Genomic DNA, 9,124 nt, shown 5'->3' with positions numbered 1-9,124 from the left:
CCTCCACATAATTGTCATAAATAAATAAAAAAATCATTAGGATCAAAGTTTATTCATGTAAATCTTTGTTCTTTTTGTTTAAAATCTGGCCTTTTAACGCAGAGGTCGGTGGGTAATTGCTCCCTGCTGACACACGCCTCTAGTGGTCTTTTGAGGAATTACAATATCTGATGATGGTTGCCCAATGAGCTCCATTTGTGAAAACCTCCACTTCTTGATTGTTTATCAAAAGTTCTTTTATTGCCCTTTTCAAACAAACAAAACTAAGTATTTAAATTTTATTGTTTGAGATTTTTACCACATTTTTGACCTTTAAAACTTCTCAGTTTGTCCATTTTGTGGCCTTCTCTCTTTCCTACACTTATTTTTAAATCCTCCCACTCCACCTTCCATTGGAAAAATGAGCTGCAATGAAAAATTTAGTGACAAAACATGGAAAGGGGCATAAAAGTTTCATACTTTTAAGGCAGGCTGCACCCCTGGATCGTATGAATGTGAAGACGAGTGTTTTTTTGGATTGTGAATTCAAACATGTTTGGTGGTTTAAGTGCTGTAACAAGTGAATGTACTCGTGTCAAACAGGAATAAACATTCTTGTGGTCACTTTTGTTTTTCCGACAAATGAAATGTTTCAGAGTCACGTTACTGATTTGAGGCTTTGTTATTGGAAACGCAGCATCTCGTGAAGTTTTATTTGCTCCAAAGCAAATATTCCCTGGAATGTGTCACGGTAGGTTGTTTACATAGTTGCCCATGTTGGTTTCCTAAGTCCTGCTCGGCTGTCTGAGGCTTGTTTTGGAAAATTCTGGGCATGTGTGTAATTTGAACTGTGGTTGTCCCAGCAGGCCTCTGGGGTGCAGCGGGGAGCCTTGTGTGCTCGCAGACTTGTAGATGGACGATCCCTGGTTGGTTTTAGGCTCTAACGGTTGTTCTCATGAAGAGCAAAAAAAGCAACACAATCCAGTCATTAGTCTGGTTTTACTCAGCAAATCACTTTCTTTTAAAAAAAAAAAAGAATTTTTAACTTCTTTGTTTATATCAGAATTAGGAAACAGTTGTTTTTTCTTGTTCTGGTTGCTTTTAAATTCTAAATGTTGACAGTAAGTGGGCTGATCTTTATGGCTTCTAAACAAAAGTGATTCACTGTGTCTTGTTTACATTATAGCAGATTTAATTATGGTTTTCCAACTCAAACAATTTAGCTTTCTGAAAAGTATTTTAGCTATGATTATATTTGTTATTTTTAGCTCTAGGTTTTGAAAGAAAATTACATAAGTAGGTTTTAACTAGTGGTGGAAATCTTAAGGTCCCTCACGAGTCTATTTGATTACGATTCAGATCTATACATATATGTTTATATATAAAATGTTTGTTACTTCTTCATTTATAAAACGTGTTACTTATTTTACAATGGACAGCAGCACACACTAGTTCCTTTCAAAATAAAAGAGGTCCTCCTGCTGAAGCAGCTTTACTTAAATTAAAAATGCAGGACGGTCAAACATGATGTTTTTATCATTAGGATTTTAGTGTGCCATCATCAGTTTTTTTTTTACATTTTAGTAGAATACATCTGTTAAAAAAGAAAACAACAACAAACTGAGAACAATTAGAATAAACTGAGCTTTTTATTGTCATTCTCTAAGACGTGAAGCAGAAAACACATAACTAAATCATTTTCTTAATGATTTTAAACCACATTTGTTCAAAAATTTTTTATTTACCAAAATTAAACAATATTTGGAGACTTTTATTTGACTAACTATAAATTAAAAACTCAAATTTAAAGAAAATTTCTAGAGAATTTCTGACAGTAAATTAAACTTTCTTTGCTTAGTTGTTTGACAAGTTAATAATTTAATCAGAAATGACAAAACTTGAATAACTAATCTATTATGTATTTAAACGCTAACATTTTTCATGAAAGCTAAAGAGCCACAATAAAAGGATAAAAGAGCCACAGGTTGCAGACCCCACACCAGACCAATGTGACTTCCTTTTCTCCACCAAAGTGGATTTTTAAGTAAAGACCAGATCAGTATTCTTGCTTAACTTGTATTGAGAACATGGAAAATTTGACATGAAAAATTTTTCGCTTGATGATCAAAAATCTTTCACAGCATCAAAAGGGAAAAATGTTTCTAGACTTCAACAACCTTAAATAAGATAATTTTACATTGTATCATTAGACCAGCTAAGCTAAACCCATTAATAAAATCCAATTTTCAATTGTCCTTTTAATAGAGAGAACTGAATGCTTTATAGTATAACAAGCATGACAGCATGACAGAGTTGAAGGTGGCCAACATGTCAAAGTTCAACAGGAACATATAAAAATGTTGAGAAATGTCTTGAGTATTTATTGGCTGAAAACTTCATTTCTGATTGTCTCTGATTGTTTTCACTTTTTGAATAGTTAAATAAAATTGTGACTCTTAAATCACAATAGTTTAAATTGAAATTTGATGAATGAATCAATAATAAAACATACTGTAAATCTAAATAAATGAACCAGGACCTTATGAATGTAAATAAAATTGACTGAATTGAATTAAGGATTGGGTAGTAAAATCATCATTTCTTTATTCAACGTTGTTGTATAAACTAATTGTATTTAACACAATATAGAACATTATTAAAACAACTGCAGAATCAAATTTGAATCTTAAATTTGAATAAAATACATTTTTTTGTAAATGTAAAACTGAGGAAAAAGTAATTTAAATAAAGGTAGATGTGTGAGTAAAACTGGTTTCTGCTGAAACAAAGAGGCTCATACAGTATGATGGAGACAGTCTAATCATGTGACTATATTTTACAATTTCAAAAATATTTAGTTTGCTTTTAATGGTTAATGCATTAAAAGTTTGAAAGATTTAAATATTTTTTAATATTAGTTTTTCCCCTTTTTTATGTATTTTGAAAGTCATTTTTAATAGCTAATAAAAATGTTCTTATAAAGTCATTTTGTATGATTGTCATTATTTATCATTTCATAGTTTGTTAGATCTGTTTTTATGAAGCTCATCAGGTTGCTCTTTTAAGTGCTGTTGTTTTATTGCAATTGAATGATCAACACACTGAACAACATCATCGAAAATCATTGTAAAATCTAATCAGGGGATGTAGAGTTCGTGTGCATGTCTCGTCAGTTTTAGTGTTTAGCTGATGAGAAATTGAACAGTTGGGTGTTTTTGCTTCCACTCTGATGACAGCCGGCTCCAGAGACATCCTGTTATCTCTCCATCACTACCTTATAAATGTCTAATCTTTTAATAGCCTTTAAGGAATTTGGCCAAAAACTGGAGCTCAAGGATAAACTGATCAAATGGGGGTGATTAAATGTGAAAGTCATTGTGTGGGCTCTTCACACAGTAGAGCTTTTGGACTTGATCCAAAACAAAAGGAAGTATTTTCTTCTATCCTCTATGATGAAGATTACATCTAAGTTAAACATACCCTCACTGGACACTTTCTTAGATGTAACCAGATCGGATCCTCTTTTACCTTCAGAACTGCTTTAATCCTTAGTGGCATAGACTCAACAAGATGCTGAAGCATTCCTCAGAGAGTTTGGTCCATGCTGACATGATAGCATCAGCTGAACATCCATGATGCCAATCTCCTGTTCCACCACATCCCAAAGGGGATCTATTGGATCTGGTGACTCATTTGAGTCCAGTGAACTCATCGTCATGTTCAAGAAACCAGTCTGAGAGGATTCCAGCTTTATGACATGGTGGAAGTAGTCATCAGAAGATGGTACTCTGTGGTCATAAAGGGATGGACATGGTCAGCATCAATACTCAGGTACGCTGTGGTGTTGGAACCATGTTTAATTGGTACTAAGGGAATCAAAAGGAGCCGAGAAAATATTCCCCATACCATTATACCACCACCAGCTGCTGGCGGTACAAGGCAGGATGGATCCACGGTTTCATAGTGTTGATGCCAAATTTTGACTTTACCATCCAAATGTGGCAGCAGAATTGGAGACTCATACTCCAATCTTCTATTGTCCGGTTTTGCTGAGTCTGTGTGAATTGTAGCCTCAGTTTCCTGTTTTTAGCTGACAGGAGTGACACTTTTGGCTGAACTTACTGGATATTTTCTCTTTTTCTGACCATTTTCTGTAAACTCTAGAGATAGTTGTGGGTGTAAATCCCAGTAGATCAACAGTTTCTGAGATACTCAGACCAGCAAACAACCATGCCACGTTTAAAGTCTCTTCAATCCCCCTTCTTTCTCATTCTGATGCTCGGTTTGAACTGCAGCAGATCATATTGATCATGTCTACATGGCTTGAGTTGCTGCCATATGATTGGCTGATTAGAAATTTGCGTTAACGAGGAGTTGGACAGATGTGGCCAGAGTTTAAAAGTCTTCACGACTCACTAGGAATCCCAGAGGCAGAAGACAGGTTTATGACTATATAATCTAGTGTCTACATTTATAGAACTTGTGCTCACATACTTTGTTGTTTCAGACTTGTCAATACAAACATGCTTATTACACAAACATGAACCTAGCTGTCAGTCACATGAAGAAGGAGTGTCTTACATCTTGTAATAGTATTTTTTATTATCTGAAACAGGTAAAAAAGGGTAAATAACTTATTTTTGTGTAATTTCCTGCAGCTCTACAGTACAATGTTTCTGATTATGATGTTTAAGGAACGATTTCAAGGTCTACAGTTCACCTTCAAAACTTGATCAAGTGTTCCAGCGTTTTTTTTCCTCTTTAGTGCTTTATCCACTGGTAACCTTTGTGTTCTGTTGACTTGCAGAATACATGTCCAACTGCTCCATTTCCACCTGTCAAGAACACTGTGCAGTCACTCCAGCGGGCCCTGCCTGCTATTGTAAGAGCGGCTTTGAGATCAGTTCGGATGGAAAGACGTGCAAAGGTGAGTGTCTGGCAGGTTTTGCTGCAAGCCTTTTCTGAGTTAGTATGCTGCAACCGCATGCTTAGGCCGAATCGGAATTCTGCCCCTATCCCTACGGCTTCCCTAAACTCCTACATTTAGCCCTCCGAAATGAGAAGTAGGAAAAAAATAGTGTCTTCAAAATTATCAATAGTTGCTGGTCAGCTATATTAGCGCGTTGCTGTCAGTGCTCAGAAAATATATAATAACCTCAGTTTTATAACTTTAAAAAGGTTGTGCTGAAACAAAAAGTCATTGCTCACATTAACATGTCAACTTCTATGCTTCAGAGCACTCCCACGTGAAGAATGAGTTTCTTCACAGCGCAATGGGAAACACCCTCGCTGTGGAGGGGTGCACAGTCAAAAGTCCCTACATGTTACCCTTCAAAAAACTCTTTGACAAAAGAAACACAAAAAAATTGTGTATTTGTTTGCATTTTTGGCCACTTTTCTATTATTTATGAACCATTCAAGTAAATAAATTGAAAAGATTTACCTCTGTCTGAATATTCAATCATATCACACATTTCTTTTCCCTTTTTCATCCACGTACATTAAATCTCTTTGCAGAAACACCAAATGTCAAGAAGTCTTCAGCTTATGGTGCTTTGATGAAACAGTCACATGTAATGCAGGTTGATTAGGATTGTCTTTGGTTATTTTCTTGGAACAGCTTCTAAACAAAGGCTGCTATGGTTATTTGACCAGTATTAAATGGCTAAACATTTGCTAAAAGGGAAAAAACATTTTTTTGAAAATGTTTGTGTACAAAGACTTGAAGGAAAACTGTTAGAGCTTAAAAATGTATCTGAAAGACCTTTAGATCTTATGAACTATGGATAGAAAACACTTCAAAAGAAGAACAACTATAGAGAAAGTCGGGTGGCTTTAGACATCTGCACTGAACACTGACACGCAGTGAATTTAACATTAGGTTCAGAAACAGACTTAAGTGTTGTGTACGTCAAAGAGGATGAGCAGATCTCTGTAATCTGTGCCAAAACTTGGACTTTTACAAAACAAATTCACAAAAGGTCGCCAGTTTAAAGACCCGCTCCAAAGAAAATTGTGTTTTGGTGTTTTTAACATGTTCTTCTAGCATTTGTCTGATGATGGAGGAAAAATATTTGGAAGAGTTAAGGTTTTTATTTCTCAGTATTTCTTTAATTAAATCCGATAAAACATGCCATTTGAAGGAAATTGTAACGTGGAATAGAACAGAGTGGACGCTGAATTCTATGGCGAGCCTTTTTTATCCGTAAACCTTGATGCCATTGATTCAACAAGGTGCTGGAAACATTCGTGTCATTATGGAAATCAATATCCCTGATATTAAACTGTTTTAAGCCTAACCAGAAATGGCAAAAGTATCACTAGTTAACCAGTGATAGCCAAAAATGTGAACTGATTTACTAGTAATGTTCAAAATTGTGCACTACTTTACTAGTTGGCGCTATCTTTGTTTTAATAGTTAACTAGTGGCAATTTAAAAAGACCACTAGGTAACTAGTTACATAGAAAATGTCTACAAGTTTGCTAATAATAATCCTGTAAAGCTCACTAGTTAAATAGTGTGATTAAAATCTCATATCAATTGGTGAGATGCAAAATGTTAACTAGTTAACTAGTAAGACCTAAATATAACTCACTAATAAACTAGTTAACATTCTGCATGCCAATAGTAAACTAGTATATTTCGATTACACTAGACTACTGAGCTTTACAGGAGCATTACTAGTGGAGTGATTGAATATTTGCATCTAACCTGTTAAATAGTGACCTTTAAAAATACCACTAGTTAACTTGTTAAAGCAAGATGTCTACAGGTTCACTAGTAATAATTCCACAAAGTTCACTAGTTAACTAGTGTGATTAAAATCTCATATCAATTGGAGAGATGCAAAATGTTAACTAGTTAACTATTAAAACCTACACATAACTCACTAGTAAACTATTTAACATTTTGCATGCCAATAGTAAACTAGTATGATATTTTGGTCTCACTAGATAAATACTGAGCTTAACAAGAGCATTACTAGTGAACTGGTTTTAAATTTACATGTAACTAGTCAACTAGTGATCATTTAAAAATACCACACGTTAACTAGTTACATGCAAAATATCTTCAGGTTCTCTAGTAAAAATGCTGTAAAGCTCTCTAGTTAACTAGTGGGACTAAAATCTCATTTGAATTTAATAGTGTGATGCAAAATGTTAACTAGTTTACTAGTGAGATCTATGTAGTAGACTTTTCTAGTGGCCTTTTTGTACACCACCAGTTAACTAGTTCCATTTTTTTTTCTCTAACTAGTTAAATAGTAGTCTCACTGGTAAACTAGCTATCAATCTGTGTGCCAATAGTAAACTACTATGATATTTTTGTCATACTAGATAACTACTGAGCTTTACAAGAGCATTATTAGTGAACTTGTAGAACATTTGCATGCTAGTTAACTAGTGGTCTTTTTAGTTTATTACAAGTAAACCAGTAAAAATAGCGCCCTCTAGAAAACTAGTGCACATTTCTAAACATCACTGGTTAACTAATTCACATTTTTGGCTTTCACTAGTAAAAAGTAGAACCCTTTTCATTACTAGTTAGGCTTGGAACAGTCTGATATCAAGACTATCAATTAAATGATTAAAAAGGTTTGCCACAGAACTCTGTTGAAGATGACTACGTCTTAGTTTTCCTCGTCTGACCTGGTATCTGAATCAAGTGTATGAATGGATCGTGCCGATATTGTTCGCCATATTTTTGTTCCAGTTGGGATTGTAAGGGGCCGTGAGCTAGTGGGAGAGAGTGTAGACATTTATGGGGAGGGGAAGGAATGGCGGACTAACAGCCCTGCCCACAACTTAGAGGCAAATTTCTGATGAACTCCTGCAAAACTATGTCTGTGAAAAAAAAAAAAATATATATGTATATATATATATGTATTATGGCAAATAAATCGGAGTGGGTCTTTACCATTTCATAAGCTAAAAATATGTTAGTCGGGATTGTAAATATAACAAATTTTAGAAATGTTTGATTATCATTATGGTCTTCTTGCTTCTGTTTGATTTTTTGTTTGCTTTAACTGGATAAGAAGACTAAACAAGTCTGTCCCCTTATTCAGATTTTGATGAGTGCAGTGTGTACGGGACCTGCAGTCAGACCTGCACCAACACTGAAGGCTCCTACACCTGTTCCTGTGTGGAGGGTTACCTGTCCCAGCCAGACAACCGCTCCTGCAAAGCCAAGAACGGTGAGCTCCCTCAGAGAAACGCCACATTAGACGAAATGTGACCCTATTATTTATGTCTCAACTGTTTATATCCTCAACCTCTAGTACCAGTAGACCGGCTTCCCGTCCTGGTGATTGCCAACTCCCAAAACATCCAAGCTACCTCCCTGAGCGGCAGCACGGTCCACAGTCTTCTGTCCACCAGCACCAAACAAACCACAGCCATGGACTTCATTTACGCCAAGGAAACGATCTGCTGGATCCACGTAGGAGACTCTCCCTCAGCAACACACCTCAAATGTGCCTTGATCCCAAACCTCAAGAGCTTCACGGAGGAACGAGTCATCAACATCTCCTTCAGTCTGCACCGTGAGTACATCCGCAGCCCCTTTATGCGGTTTTCTCCACAAAATTCATCACATGAAAAATCTGACCATCTGGTTCTGTACGTATGGATGACAGAAACGTGTTGCAGTGTTATGTGTGTGTTTTTCCTTTTTTTTCTGCAACTTTACATATAAACCGTGTCTTTATATTTAAAATACATTTACATTTGGGGGTTTTAAACAAAGCCAAAGTTTATCTTTCATGCAGATAATTATTTTGAATATTTTTATTAGGAAATTTAATTGACCAATAAACTCGTTTAAAAGAACAGTTGACAAAAAAACGATACTTTTTAAAGGAAAATTAAAGCTTCATTCTTTAAAATGACTGTTTCACTTTTAATATCAAATCAAAATAGGATGACATTAATCTGTTTTAAAACACTGAATTCAAGCTGAACTGTTGATTATGTGCTGAGTAAGCTGATGATACTTTTAGGATCTCCAGTCTGTGTCAAGGATGTTGGAGCAACACATCAAAAGCAGCAGCCCTTGTTCTATGGAGTCTCGAAAGAGCCAGAATGAAATAAATATATACACCATTAAATAAATAAATAAATGTGTCATTAAATATTTAAAAGT

At 35.3% G+C, this 9,124-nt stretch overlaps 1 protein-coding gene across 3 annotated transcripts in view; it reads left to right on the top strand.

The window, feature by feature from the left end:
• Positions 1-9,124, top strand: part of LOC112145296 (low-density lipoprotein receptor-related protein 1) — a 137,746-nt gene that overhangs the window by 43,774 nt on the left and 84,848 nt on the right. For all 3 annotated transcript variants that reach the window (XM_036211862.1, XM_024270442.2, XM_024270443.2), the window contains exons 4-6: positions 4,787-4,906; positions 8,049-8,177; positions 8,262-8,525. In XM_036211862.1, coding sequence (XP_036067755.1) covers positions 4,787-4,906; positions 8,049-8,177; positions 8,262-8,525 — 513 coding nt within the window. The remainder of the gene's footprint in view (positions 1-4,786; positions 4,907-8,048; positions 8,178-8,261; positions 8,526-9,124) is intronic.

Source organism: Oryzias melastigma, linkage group LG5 (assembly GCF_002922805.2).
Source record: "Oryzias melastigma strain HK-1 linkage group LG5, ASM292280v2, whole genome shotgun sequence".
NCBI lineage: Eukaryota > Metazoa > Chordata > Actinopteri > Beloniformes > Adrianichthyidae > Oryzias > Oryzias melastigma.
Note: the sequence above shows the minus strand (reverse complement) of the source record. Positions and strands in the feature narration are given on the sequence as shown.